The sequence below is a fragment of the Stigmatopora nigra genome, chromosome 17 (genome assembly GCF_051989575.1).
Source record: "Stigmatopora nigra isolate UIUO_SnigA chromosome 17, RoL_Snig_1.1, whole genome shotgun sequence".
NCBI lineage: Eukaryota > Metazoa > Chordata > Actinopteri > Syngnathiformes > Syngnathidae > Stigmatopora > Stigmatopora nigra.
In genome coordinates this window covers 3,967,429-3,982,351 of record NC_135524.1, presented here as the reverse complement: position 1 = coordinate 3,982,351, position 14,923 = coordinate 3,967,429, and the positions used below count along the sequence as shown (strand labels likewise).

Genomic DNA, 14,923 nt, shown 5'->3' with positions numbered 1-14,923 from the left:
TCGGCAACCATAGTGTGGTCCTTGGAGCTTTTTCCAAAATGTTCTAAAATGGGGTAGAGAAATATGACACAAAGATTCTTAATGGTTTCCAATGCTATAAGAATGTGTAGAATAAATATTGAATGTCAACAGATATGTGACTGTTGTGTATTGTTGTAAACAAACTGGATTCTGTGCAATAGGCCATTTTTTTTGGCAATTCCAATTGTGACATCACAACCAGAATTCACCATCCTTTCTGTCCCTTTTATTATAGATCTATATAGATTGATGTCTAACATACATATTGTATCATCTTAAAGTCTGTTTCAGTTCATAGCATCACAGTTAGGGGCATGCACAAACATTTTGGGGTGCTAGAACAATGTGAACTAAGCAAATGTGGTCCATATAATTACATTTTTATTTAAATACCTGAATATATAAACAATTTAATGCACAGTGTGATTGTACCTTGTGCAACAGGCCAATAAAACATTGTGCTGCCTGAATTTGACAAAGCGGATTTACTTTTGTGGTGTTATGACAGCCCTCGGGCCACTAGTTTGACACCGGTGGTCCACATCGTCAACTTTTGAATAGCCGTCCACTGCAGCGACCACTCATTTCATTCTTGACTTACTATCTAAAAACAGCAAAGATCTTCACCAAGACATCATGTAATGTTCTTGCACTGTTTCTATTTATATATTGCACAAGCAAAAAAAAGTGCTGAAATCCTTCTCACAGTGAAGGACTGATAACGTCCTCCCACTGCGCTAAAAACTGCAGCAGTGGGATTCTTCTTCACTCTTGTGACAAATTACGCGCGTGTTAATCCGCGGTGACGTGCACGACGGGGTCTCTTTAGTGGATGAACTTGCATCGTGGACACTGTGTGGTGCGCTCCCATTACAACTTGGACAAACTGTAAGGGAACAGTTCCTTTGCCATTCTTCCCAGCAGGTGGCAGATGCCCCGAACCTCCACCTGACTTCTGCGGACCTGGATGATGCTCTCCGCGTACCCGCAGCATCCTCCACGAGGTCTGGGTAAGGGGAAACCATGAGCTCATCGTTGCCCAAAAGGGGATTTTTAGCGTAAAAGCAGGCAATCGGAAGGCGGTTCGCGGCCGGGAAGGAGTCCACACCGGTCGGATGGAGGAGGCAAGCGCCCGGAGACCCCTTTGCCGCCCGGGGCACGCGGAGAAGGGCGCCGAGGAAGATGTCAAGCGCAAAACGCGCCCCAAATCCGTTAGGTCCAAGCCGTCCGCCAACAAAGGATCCGCGGCTAGGAGCAAAGATGAAGCGGACTCATTGTTCGAGACCAGCGGGAAGAAGGCGAGCGGTTCCGCCTCCAGCCTGTGCTCTGATGCCGCCGCAGCCGCTGCTCCGGCTACGAGTCGAGCCGCTACCGGTCGGAAGTCCAAGAGGCTGAGCACCGTTTCGGACTATGATGCAAGCTTGCACCCCATCGTCAAGTCAGTCTTTGGACAAGTGAGTACTCCTTATTTGTTTTGCTTTTTTTGTTGTTTTTTTACTCATCTAAACCAAAGCAATACCTTAAATATCAGCCTAAAAAGTTTTCATGATCTTAACTGATTCAGTTGTGTTAGTTAGTGGAAAGAAAAGGGAATTTCAGATTGGAAATATTCCTAGTTGGACTTCTCTTGGCTATGGGAGGCAAAAAAAAAAGAGTAAAATAGACAAGAATCACACTTATCTATATTTAATATATTTTTTATTTAAAAAAAATGGTATTTGCAATTATTGATTCTTTTTTCATGTTAATTTTTCTTAATTTTAAACTAATTCACCTCCACATGCTCTAATTATTCAATCCTTTTCATCAAAATTATTTATATCTTTTGAGACCCCCATTGAGGCTTAAATTATCATGCGATTAAATTGAGAGATTCTGGTGTTCAATCCCAGAGCATTTTACGCACCACATAAAACATGCATGTTAGTTTTATAGAACATTCTTAAATCCTGCAGGTGTTAATAGTTGGTTTCATTGGGTAGTGGGTTTGTGGTCTGGCTCACAGTCGATAGATACAGGGTTAAAATCTCAGTTTTTGCCAAGTACTTCCATCCACTCTTTCCAAAATGGTTAAACTTAAATTACGAAACTGAGTAGACTAATCAGTAGGAATTATCTTGTCATATTTGCCATATAATTTTTATATCGGTACGTTTTGGTGTTATCAACATAGCACAGTAAGCCGACATATAGAAAACTGCACACTTTCATACCCACCATCTGTAATTTCATTCATTGATGACAGCCTCTGGGTTATTCCTTAAAAAAAAAAGGTGGAAAATGGTAATGTATAATGTCATCATGAAAATAGAATAGTTGGTGTAAAAAATGGATCTTCCTTAAAGCTCAAATCTCCAAGTTTACATCCTTAAGGAAATCTGACATAGCATTTAAAGAGTCAATGGTTAAGGAAAATGTTTGAATTTTAGATAACCTGGTAAAAAATGTTAATCCGATTCCAAAAAAATATCTATGGAAAAATACTGTTCATCTCCCCTTCCTTTATGGTCACCTTTTACATTTTTCTAAATGCTCTAAAAGCAGCCTGAAAAAAAAGGATAATACAGCAAGGCAGTGGGAGGAAAATGATGAAAATGTCCATTGGGGATAATGAGGAAATTAGCAAGGGAGCATCATTTAAAGAAACATCCTCCAAAACAGCTGGGAGGGGGATGTGTGAAAACAATATACAACCTTTTCAAATTAGCAACCAAAATGAAACGCCTCAATTTGATGACATCTTAGCTTGAAATACTCTAAAAAAAATACTGTTGCATCGTATTCCGTTAATTCAAAACTCCTTTTGAGTATTTCTTCCATCACTTTGACGTCTGGTTTAAGATCTTTTTTCCTTCTCTGACCTTTTAACATGTTTTCTATATGAAGCCCCCCATAGTGTCCTTGCTGGCTGATTGCTTTCTAAAATCTATCCATTTTCTTCCAATCCGCCCGCCGCCTTCTGGATGGATGATATAAAAAAAGAAAAAAAAGCTGTGGAAGAGACAATTACCTCCGTGCTCACTAATGTGTTCCAGAAATAACTCATCTCGCGCAGCACTCAATTCAGGCCAGAGCTTCAATCAGTCTCCGAGGTTCATGCAGAAATATTCGCGTAACCAGCGAGAATTGGCACATTAGCTACATTTTTAATCTACTCTAAGAGGAATATGTTGGCGTTTATAATTTCTATAACCTATTATTAGGTTAAGAACGTATACTATAGTATATAATAAGGACTAGTGTAGTATATTTTGTGAAATCACGTGGGAATCCATAAATAGAGATACAACAAGAAAAATGAAAAATGCACATATAACAAAAATACAGAAATCTTACATTTAAGGAATAACCAAGATCTTCTTATGGCTCTTTTATTAGCAAATGTTAGTTTTCTTAAGGTCCTTGTTATGAGTGTGTTAACAATACATTGATGTGCTAACAGTAAAATGATTAAAATAATGATGAGCATGCAATTAATCAATATTTTTGTCAGTCTAATGAATTAATGGGTTTCTTGTCACTCTTCTCAAAAACAGTATCGCCAAATATTAGACAGCAACAGTTATTTCCTATCCTCAAAAGCCCCAAATTCCTTATAAATGGAGATGTGCTTTACAAAAAAATATAGGCTGTCCTCATTGTGTGTTTACATGACCTGAATTTGATAATAAAAAAGCATGCTACATTCTATTAATTAATATTTTTAACTGGAATGTCATATTCAAGTAGATGCAACTAAGCTTAGGAGAGTTAACATGTTAACTCACTTATTATTCAACCCAATCAATTATTTTAATGTGTGTAATGAGCACAATAAAGACACAATGATACTGTGCTTACAACTTTTAGAAAGTTCTGAGCTGACATTACAAGTGTCAACAGTTAACTTGACTGTCCATGCGTCAACCTTAATTCAAAGTAGATTCCCATTCATATCCAGATCTCCTTTTAAAGTGAACACGACAGGGTGATGCGATGCAATGCAACAAACTTTCTTTTCATGAAATAATTTTTGTTACATAACACCAAGATCTGCATGCATACATACGAGGCCAACTCAGAGCAGCCAGTGGAGGAAAAGGCTAAAAATAGAGCATCAAGACCTGAATTTCAAAGACTGGAGGCGGCGCAGTTTTTATTTTTTTGTGTGTGTTTGTGTTCACTGCTCTAAAGGGGAAAAAAAGGGGGAGCTTTTCATGGGGCTTTCATTCAAATGCAAGGGATTCAGTTCAATAGAAATCAAGGCACATTTTTCCAAATGTTTTTTTGAACATTCAATGTCATTCAATGGGTTTATTTTGCTTCACTATTTTGCAATATTGAGAAATGTGCTTCAATGTTCAAATGTTCTCAACCAATGGTAAATTTGCATTACAATTGGAGCTGCACTAGTATGTATTTAATCATGATTTATCATTTCATCGGTCATAAAAAAAATCTAAAGAATACGATAGATAGTATCAATGATTAACAATAAACCAAAAAAAGAGTATATTATTCTATATTAAAACCCTGAAATGAATCCACGATTAGATAAATGCATAAAATATATTCTCTGCATGTGAATCAAACCACTAAGTAATGTGCATAAAATTAAAATACTATGAACACTGAGACTTTGGTGGTCTTTCAGAACAAAAAGACAACAATATCTCAAATAGAAGTACATTTTTCTTAGATATATATTGTATTTAAAGGAGACTTAAGTTTTTATCAAGGAAAATATCACATTGCCCAAAATTCAAGCAAGAATAAGTCTTGCAGCATGTGTTTGATATATTTACCAGAAGAGGACGCCAGATACGTTTGTCTTGCTTGCCCCTATTACAGAGAGCAATTTATATCTTTGTTTGTTTGTTGTTATTTGTGCAATTCATGGTGAAGGTTTACATCTCATTATACTTGTATAATGACAATAAAAGCGTTCAATTCAAAATTCCCAAAAGATTAATATTTACTGATGAAAAAAATCATAAATTTGAACAATTTACCCTGTATATGTATATATATTTTATATACATATATTTTAATGCATTGTCTGTGTTGGACAGCAATAAATATCCAATTCATTTCAGAAAAAAAATTCAAAATCCAATCAAATCAATAATTTTAATATAGTTATCTAAATGATTGATATCATAGCTTCTTGAAATTGGTGATTCACATTCTTGATAATCATTTTTGTGAGGTGTAGGATCACCACAATAGACTGAGCTGGGTGTTGTGTGTTGATGTAAAGAAAATCGGCGTGAATCAGCACAGCGAGCACAGCATATGTCTCGAGTGTCAGGTTCTATTTTTAGAGGCCCGGAGATATTTTTATATCCGCGCTTGGCACACAAAAAAATTCTCACTTGGCTCCAATCCTCCTTTTTTTCCCCCTCACATGAGAATTAATCCGTAAAACGCCCGACTGCACGTGATTACGAATGATGCTAAATATTTATGCGGAATGCGGAAGGCAGAAAATGAGACACGGGAGGCCAATCGGAGGGAATTTTGCCCTTTATATGCCCGGTGATGTCATAGCAACAATTGTTGGCTTGTGTAAAGATGAAGAGGCTGATGCCCAAATGCATTCATGGGGGTGTCATGGTCATTGCTTTCAACTGGATACATTTGCAGAGACACTAGTACATGAAAATAGCCAATTTACAGCTTATCCACTTTTGCACTCTCAAGGCAATAAACCAATGCAATCACTTGCCTTAAAAAATAAAGATAAAAAAAGATGGCTTTATGCCATGCTACCTCATTACGTATAGCAGTATTATTGTTTTATTTGCTAAGTCTAATTGAAAATAAATACCCTCAAAACATGATAACAATAGTTTATGGATTAAATTCAATTTTAACTTTATTTCTTGTGACTTTTTAGCAGTTTTTTTAACTTGAATTTCATTTTAATTAAAATTAAATTTTGTTCTACTATAAGGTAACACATTCTATTAAGCCTTCTGTTTACTTGAGGTTATGTATGTTAAAGAATATACTGAACACATTGATATAGAGTTATGTAAATGAGAGTAAAACAAGGACGAGAAAGGGGAAGAAAAACCATGGAATTGAAGTTGCACAAAAACACACATACACACACACATGCATTGCCATGACTTGATGGAAGCTGACGGCTGGTGTGTGTGATGTCCAATGAGTTCTGAAGTTCACAATGAGCCTGCGGTGCGAGGCTGTATGAATCATCCAATGGGCAACAACACACACTCACACACATGCACGAGCCCAATGAACGATATTGCATTGAATGGCAGAGCCAGTCAAAATGTCTTTGAGTGTTAAAATGTAATGCAAACACATTAGCAGAAAATAAGCATGAAAAGTACATACAATGGTGCCTCAGATTGTGAGATTGTGCAGGTAAAAACATGCATATCTTAAATTTTATGATTTATCAAGCCCAATTGAATGGAAGATGGTTGATGCTCATGTATTGTGTAGCCCAAGGGTGGGAAAACTGGTACTCGAGGGCCGACATGGGTGCAGGTTTTTGTTCCAACTGGTCCAGTACATAGAGTCTAACCAATGAGATTTCTATAGAAGACAAGAAGCAGCTCATTGCAATCCTCTGATTGCACTTGTAGGTCAGCAAATTGGTGAAAATGTGTCCTCTTTATGGGTTGGAATGAAAACCTGCACCCACCCAGTTGTGTTTGAATGTATTTTCACCATGAAGATATTTAGTCATGCCTCAAATATAAAGTGCAAGCTCTGCAAAAAAATCAAGCTTCAAAAGGTGAGCCCACTCCTCATCATAGTTTTTATGTTAAAATCTTTGCTCTTGGTGAAGTTATGCTGTTTCTTCCGATTTGAATTTTTATAATCATGCTTGTTGTCTTCCGCGAAGACTTGAAATGTCTAGAGTACGTCACCCCCTGAAACTATTTGGGCTACATCTCTAATTGGGATTTAATTACGATTGTTGCAGCTTTGATTAAATGAACCTTTTTAACAATTCAAATGTAGGCTTTGCTGCATATTTAAATCAGCATTTTTTAACTGTTAATTCAAATGAGTTCATCACCACGAGACATCCAATTGCTACCATCCCTCCCGGTTCAAATGGATTTGGACATCTTTGTTATATGTCTTTACACTCAGAGCAGCTGCAGTGGTTTTTTTGTGCACATTTGGGCCTAAATCCAAGCCCTTCTAGCTTAAAATGACTTTGTTGTGTATGTTCGCATGGATGATGGACGGATGGATGAATCCTGGGGAGAAGGAGCAGTAGATTGGTTTATTTTTAGATGGAGAGCTTCACTAGTGTGTGCGCTTGTATGTATCCATTGCTTTTGGATTAGCCTCTGCGGCGTCTTGCTCCTGGCAAGGTAATACGCTTGTCCGGAAGAGTCTCTTCTGTGGAATTTGCATAGATTTTAGGGGAAAGCATAGAAGAGTGAGGGAAAAGAGAGAGAGAGAGGGAGTGAGGGGGGGAGGAGAAAGGAGAGAAAGTAAAGAGCGAGTGAGGGAAGGAGACGGGGTTAGGGGAGGGATGCAAAGACGGTCGGAGAGAGGATGGAACGATTAAGCCGTCTTTTCCGCTCCCGCCGCTCGCATCTCTTCACTCGTCCCCGTGTTCTTCCCATCCGTCATTTTGCTCTCCTTTGTCTTACTGGTGGGCCCCCCTCCCCCTCGTTCTCATCCTTTCCCTTCTTCGTTTCTCCCCAAATGTCCTCTTCCGTCAGTCAATGAGCTTGTGAGACCTTCTCCCCTTTTCCCAATCACTCCCCCATTCCGATGCATGCCAGGAGACGCACGCCGATGCATATGCACGCGCCCCCGTCACATATACTTAAGGGGAAAACATAAGGTCAGATCGTGGCCTTTTTGGGACTTTTTAGGATGGGCAACTCTGTAAAGTCGCTCAAAATTTTCAACAAGAAGGTAAGACCGCGCACTCTCGTCGTTTTTTTTGCATGTTCGATCACCCCGAATCCCCCTTTGGCGACCTCGAAGGTGACCCGACTACACCTGGAGCGACTGGACTTTATCTGACTTTGACTTGCATGTTGACTTGGCTTTAGGGGAGAGCTGTCAAAGGATTGGATTTGGTTTTTGATGTCATTTTATTTCTTTTTTAATAGTGGTTTCAGTGTTTTGGAATTGTAGAGACTTGGTTAATGTGCCTTTAAGGCATCTAGTGGATGATTGACACCTCACCAGGCAGGAAACAGGATTTTGTCACTACATTTGGAACTTCCAAAGTGCATAGTACTTTATACTGGAATAATATCATGGAAATGGAATATCATCCTTTCAATATCTGGAAGAAAGGCTTTTAAGCTCAAAAAATATAATAATTAATGCCGATATTAATCAATATTGTTAGATTTTTTTAATTTTATATATAGTTTTACAATTAAGGATAAATGTTGAGATTTTTAGATTGATTTGAATATAATACTTTTTTAAAGTATTATATTCATGAAAAATATAATAAATGTACATATGCCCAATGACATGCAAGTTGATTTTCTGTTGACATTTTGGGTCCAAATACCACTTAAACATTTGTAAAACTTAAGAAGTTAAGTCAGTCTGTCAAACATTTTGCTAAATTGCACTTACAAGCAACTAAAATAAAAAAGAATAAATGAATGAAAAGAAAAAAAACAAAAGTCATAAAACTTTGGACTTTTGCATTAGTTTGAGTCAAAGCATTGAAACCAAGTTAATTCACTATTTCAATAAAATTCTATTACTCTAAAAGTAGTCAATTTAACAATTTCAAAAACACCAACAAACAAGACAATTCCATCAATTGTCCCTCATTGGATGACTTCTTACTTAACTTGTGCCTTTTTTATCCAGATTTTTATTCATTATTTGATATATTCTTTTGTTATCCTTTTTTTTTTGTTATATAACTGTCCGCGTGTGGCTTAGTAGTAATTTTCTGGCACGATGTATCCGCAAACAGCCCTGCTCCATGCATCACTTGCTTAAATTAGCCAGTGGGCATGGATCCCCCCCACTCCTGCTTGGCTATTGCAGAAAATGCACAAAAGTGGTTGTATTTGGGTTGACGTATTAACAGATGGAATATGAAGGTCATTTTAAGAGGTGGACAGTACATATATATATATTTTGTATTCATGCTTTTATATTTATATACTTGTATAAAGATGCAGGCGGCAATCTCTTGGTAATTCACTGTGACAGTCACACTATCTGAAGATGTGATCGGTGATGTCACATTCTATTTTCAGTCTTTTTATGGCTACGCTTGGCTTGCATCCGACGCTAGTAAGGAACCGCCCGCTTTTAATTAACCTGTAGCTTGCTCTGTAATTGGGCCGTCTTTACACGGGAGCTTCTTTCGCCTTCGGCTTGATGAGCTTAATTGGTGATTATAAATAAAGGGCTGGCTGCACATAAAAGGCATCTTCTGAACTGCCTGTGAGTTTCGGAAGGATATTTTAGGTCAAGAATTGTGCTTTTTAACACAAAAAAAGAGTGGAGAGTGTCCCAGAGAGGTCTGTTTTTGGCTGCCATTTTAAAAAATGGAAAAGGAAAAAGGCATATTCAGCATTAGACGTCTATCATCATCAATGGCAACCTATTAATCCATGCATTGGATGTACTTTTGCCTTTTAGACTGACTCTAACTTAGCAAATGACCGAAAGACCTATCAATGACCACATCCCTCCCTTCCTTCCCTCCATCGCATTAAAATCTCTCATATTTATTTACCAAGCCGCTCCTTGACTGATTTCGCCAGGACCAGAAGAAGAAATACAAAGCAGTGCAGTCCTGTGAGGAGGGGGGATCAGGGGGGGCCCATTTGGAGCCATTAGTGGCCCTGGCCCAGAACGGCGCCAACATGCACAACGTATTGGGGCCCGCGTGTATCTTTCTGCGCAAGGGCTTCGCCGAGAACCGGCAGGCTGTACGTAAGTCCAGAATTTCTAGCACCTGCACGCATGCTGTGAGATAAGCACGCCAACGCTTATTCGACATCATGTCGCCACCTTAGCACAAACATAAGTGTGACCTAGAAATAGGAAAAACTGATTTTCTTTAGTGAATTTAATATGGCATATATGTATAGTTAAGTTATTTCAATACAGAATCCTACTGCAGTGTCCATAATTTAGATTTTTCCTCATTATTGTGTATAGTTATGTTAATATTGTATAGTATTGTCTTCATTTAAACTGGATTCTTATGCATATTGAATACAGACTATCAAAACAATGTCAAGGCATCACAAACTGGGTTGAAAGTGCGTTCAAGGACACCTTAGAGACAGCAAAACTAAATATTCATATTATCTTATTGTGCTATCACACCGGGGGGTGGAACATTTGAATTTGCAACACCCTAAATGAAAACAATTGGAAGCCTTTCTTCTGCTACTTTATTATTCTCTGGATTAAATGTTAAAGCAAGTTGAATGATGATTATTTTACAAAGTTGCTCAGAAGTAGTGACATGCCCTTGTCAGACTTTTTTTTTTTCTTTCTTAAACAAATCATAGCCGTCAGGCGGAATGAGCGAGACTGCCTATTGAGTGATCGCTACGATGATGTGCTGTAGATGGATGTTCCTTTTTGGAAGCAGTGGTTGTCTAACCACGTTCGTTCGCATAGGCACACTTGTCACAAGTATATGTGTACAGAAAGTGTCAAGTCTGGTAATACGAGTCACTTTAAATTTACAAATACTTGAGATTTTTTGGGAAAAAATATTGAAATACTGACTAAAAATAACTAGTAATCAGAGTATTCTATACAAATAATAATAATGTGTGTAAAATCCTTTGTATGTTATGATATCAATAGACCTCAATAGAATAAATCTTTAAATTTTTGGTGAAAAAATATTAAAAATGTATGACATTTATCACAAATGCTAATTCTACCAACAAGTGCTGCAACCTAAAACAATCCAGTGTAAACAGAATGTAAAAATATATAATTACCCAAGTTTTTACATTAAAGACTGCTATTCATTAAATTAGCATAATATCATAAATAATATATTAACATTGATATAGAAACTAATTTTGTTGTCTTGTGTTCTGCATTGCTTAATATGTTACTATTTCCAATTGTCTTGCATGCATTAACCATGTATGGTTGGCACTAAAACATAATAGTACAAATAAATTATATTTCTTTTCCATTATCAACTATTCATATACTTTGATCAAGCAGCAGATTATTAATTTTGGCAGGAATCTCTTCATCTAGTTCCAGAAGAAGCACATGTTCACTTATGTATTTATCTGTTTACTTCTCATGCTGTGTGAGAAGCGCTGTGATGTGGCATAGTTTTCAGGATTCTAACCCACCCCTTATGATTCTTTACAGGACCGGGAACTGCGGCCAGAAGAAATGGATGGTAAGCGACAGCGTCCACATAAAATATCCCTCTAGTTTTTAAATAGAATCACATAATAATGACCCTCCTCCGACCATGCAGAATTGCGTGAGGCATTCAAGGAGTTCGACAAGGACAAAGATGGCTTCATCGGCTGTAAAGATTTGGGCAACTGCATGAGGACGATGGGATACATGCCTACGGAGATGGAGCTGATCGAACTAAGCCAGCAGATAAACATGAATTGTAAGTGCAGTTATTTTAATATTGTTTAAAAGATAAGATAGATATCCTGCTTTACCCCAGGAGTGACCTGTTTTGGTAAAAACTGGCCTAATTTAACCCATGACATTCTTTTTTTTTTTGCCTTTCAGTGGGTGGACATGTCGACTTTGAAGACTTTGTTGAGCTTATGGGTCCTAAACTTTTAGCGGAGACGGCTGACATGATTGGGGTGAAGGAGTTACGGGATGCTTTTAAGGAGGTGAGGATATTTCAACTGTGTAGTACTCATCAATCCATTCATGTTGCATTTAAGAGTGATAATCTCATCTTTTTCAGTTTGACACCAATGGCGATGGTCAAATAAGCACAGCAGAACTCAGAGAAGCAATGAAAAAGCTATTAGGACAGCAGGTATTAGTTACACAGGCCATTTTATCAAGTCCATCTCATAATAATTGCCCATATATTTAAAATTGCTGCCATTATGCATTGCATCTCCAAGCAATTGTTACTACCGGAATATCATCTGACAGCATCAGTTAAAACTACATTATTTACAGTTCATATACTTTTTTTTTAACCTCTATAATTTCTTTTTTTTTTTAGGTAGGGCACAGAGACCTGGAGGACATATTACGTGACATTGATCTCAATGGAGATGGACATGTTGATTTTGAAGGTATGTGACACAATATACATCCTCATTAGGCTCGCAGGGGGTGCTGGAGCCTATCCCAGCTGACTTCGGGCCAAAGGTGAGAGGCACTGAATTGTTTTTTCCACTTCAAATTGACATTTACTAATGGTTAAGTCATTTTAATTCATAACTGATGCGCCTAAAGGCATGCATGCGATTGGCTGGTCAGATTATTGTTTTCTATACTAAAAATGTTGAAATATTTCACTCTGCCTGCATGATTGGCTACTGGAATTGAACCTTTTCCACTGTACTTTTGGTTTACTGAGATGAACCTGTTAGTATACCGTATACATACAAGTATATAGACTCTGATCCTTCCTACCGCGCTTACATTTTAAATGCACCCACATTCGAAGGGATGAGCAGAGCAAGCGTGTCTGTCAGATTATCTCCATAGGGCCTATGGAAACTCAAACATTGACTTGTGCTTCTGTGGCTTTTAATTGGCAGAATTTGTACGGATGATGTCTCGATGATTTAAGACAAGATGGAGCAAAAAAATCATATCAACACCGGCCCCAAACTGCAACACTAGACTGGCAAGCACGACCAGACAATACTGATGACTACATTTTCCTGCTGTTTCTTTCAACACATCCTATATGTCTGGACCAGAAATCATTTTTTTATATATAAAAGAAAAATAATAAGCACAATTTCTTCTGGTATGGTTGGTGCTAACATGTTTGTTTAGTGAATTACTTTGACTGTACCATACAATATGTAGCGATTTAGATGATGTCATCCATATGATCATATGAACTTCCTCAACTACTAGATAAAACTATGGATGTTATCTCAGGGTTGCTTTTTTTTCTTCTTAAATTGATTATATGTACCACTCCTGGAGTGGTACGGATAAAATGCTAGTGAAGAGGAAAGAGATCTCATTGGCTGAAAGTAAAATAACTTACATGGCAATATGAGCATATCTGTGTCTTTGTGTTTTTTTGTGCATATTGTTATTTCTCCTCCAGAATTTGGATATTTTCCCATTGTGCTCTTATTGTACACACTTTGCTGTAAGTTTGTCTTGTTGTCCTAAGTTTGTAGTGAACTGCCATGTAGTAGGAAATCATTCCTCTAGGTTTTAAAAAGTCCTCATTGTGGAATCTGTGTTTTTTTGTATATTTTAAGAACTTCTGATGCAAATATTCTTGACACAAGTTCAACAGTTTATATTATATACATATATACATACACAAACAAAAAAATGACATTTGAAAAGGGTGTGTAGACATTTTAAACATTCCATACTGATTCTTAATATCATTGTGCACGTATATTTTCTGATGACATTCCCAAAGGAAGACTGATTTATTGTATTGTAGTTTGTGTCCCTGAATGCATTTATATGAACTTAAATACCTCAAAATACACACATGGACGAAAAGAATTATGTTTTTTTTCCTCATTTGACACATTGGCTGCCATTGACTGCAATAGATGTCCAAACCTTTTAGACTGCATTGGAAAGGCACTGAAAACATGAGCATTTCAACCACATTTAATGAATTGCATGTCTTTTGCCATCAATACCATGCAAAGAATTATTATTTTTTTAATTGTCCATGTATGTAATTTGGAAAATTGACCTCAGTCATCAAGTGGCTATGTTTGCTAGATAATCTGTTCTTTAAATGAAGTGTTCTATACATATCAACAACAACAAAAAAAGAAACAGTTTGTTTCTTTATGCACGAAAGCCAAAGAAAGTATCATTTGACATTGAATACAAAAAAAAGGTATGCATATATTTAATGTCATTCATTCAAAATAAAAAGGGACTTCATAAACGTGCATGGCGAAAAGTGAAGATCTAAAGGGAATTCTCATACATGTCATAACTGTGTGAAACCTATGCATGCCAAAAGCAATTTGTAGCAGGTTTTATGGTAGAATAAAAAATTTTATGACATGCAGTTTGATGAGTGTTTGTTCATGTCTTAAGCCGCTACAATATGCAAGGTTTCTCTGTCATCAAAAGCCTATAATCCGCTAAAATATATCTATTTCATGTTTTGATATTCGCGTACTATGAATTAAGTTAATTTTTCCTTATTGTACCTGTTTCTTGCATACACTCAGATTTTTGCAGAAAATTATTACATACTAACTGAAATATTGAGAAAATGGTTGAAAAATTCCATGTCTTATGAAAGATGGAGAGTAAATAATTGATTATAGTTGTTGTTACTAAATATGAATTTTAAATCAATCCCATTTATACATGATACATTTTCCTGCTTGCTAAATGTTTTAACAAATCACTGAACTGTGTCACTATGTCGACTTTAAATTGCTTTTTAAACATTTACTGTCTGATGCCTGTTCAAATCCAGAGAGACCACCCACTGCCAAATCTGTATAAATCCCTCCATTGGGACCCCTGACTTATGTTATGCTATGTTGTACCGTTATACTCATTGTCCATCTTGCTAAATAACAACCCCCAGCTTGAAGGGATTTAAGCTTGGTGATGCTCTCGGGGGGCAATTTTGCTCTTTGCTCACGAGAATGCCATCTGTGATGTTAACACACCAGGGATGGATGAGAGTCTGTATTTTAAAGACTTTATATTGAGGTAACAGTCTAAGCCTTGGTGCAAAAAAGCAACCTTTTTGGAAGAAAATGAT

The 14,923-nt window shown here is 37.1% G+C and overlaps 1 protein-coding gene across 5 annotated transcripts; it reads left to right on the top strand.

Moving 5' to 3' along the window:
• The first annotated feature begins 751 nt into the window (after window positions 1–751).
• Window positions 752–14,209, top strand: LOC144210767 (calcium-binding protein 1-like). Of its 5 annotated transcripts, none has more exons than XM_077737638.1 (8): window positions 7,516–7,920; window positions 9,759–9,926; window positions 11,353–11,383; window positions 11,465–11,608; window positions 11,737–11,846; window positions 11,924–12,004; window positions 12,194–12,266; window positions 12,738–14,209. In XM_077737638.1, exons 1-8 carry the CDS (start codon window positions 7,879–7,881, stop codon window positions 12,761–12,763), a joined length of 675 nt encoding a protein of 224 aa, XP_077593764.1. In that variant the 5' UTR covers window positions 7,516–7,878; the 3' UTR covers window positions 12,764–14,209. The 5 variants fall into 5 exon arrangements, with proteins under 5 accessions (XP_077593760.1, XP_077593761.1, XP_077593762.1 ...); XM_077737639.1 differs by having other exon boundaries at window positions 7,519–7,920; window positions 11,924–11,998; XM_077737634.1 differs by lacking the exons at window positions 7,516–7,920; window positions 9,759–9,926 and adding an exon at window positions 752–1,475.
• Window positions 14,210–14,923: the final 714 nt, after the last annotated feature.

Coding starts and splice junctions, on each gene's coding strand:
- LOC144210767 (XM_077737634.1), top strand. CDS start 1,137: ATGGAGGAGGCAAGCGCCCGGAGACCCCTTTGCCGCCCGGGGCACGCG. Junction 11,609..11,736: donor CCAGCAGATAAACATGAATT/GTAAGTGCAGTT, acceptor TTTGCCTTTCAG/TGGGTGGACATGTCGACTTT. Junction 12,005..12,193: donor TATTAGGACAGCAGGTATTA/GTTACACAGGCC, acceptor TTTTTTTTTTAG/GTAGGGCACAGAGACCTGGA.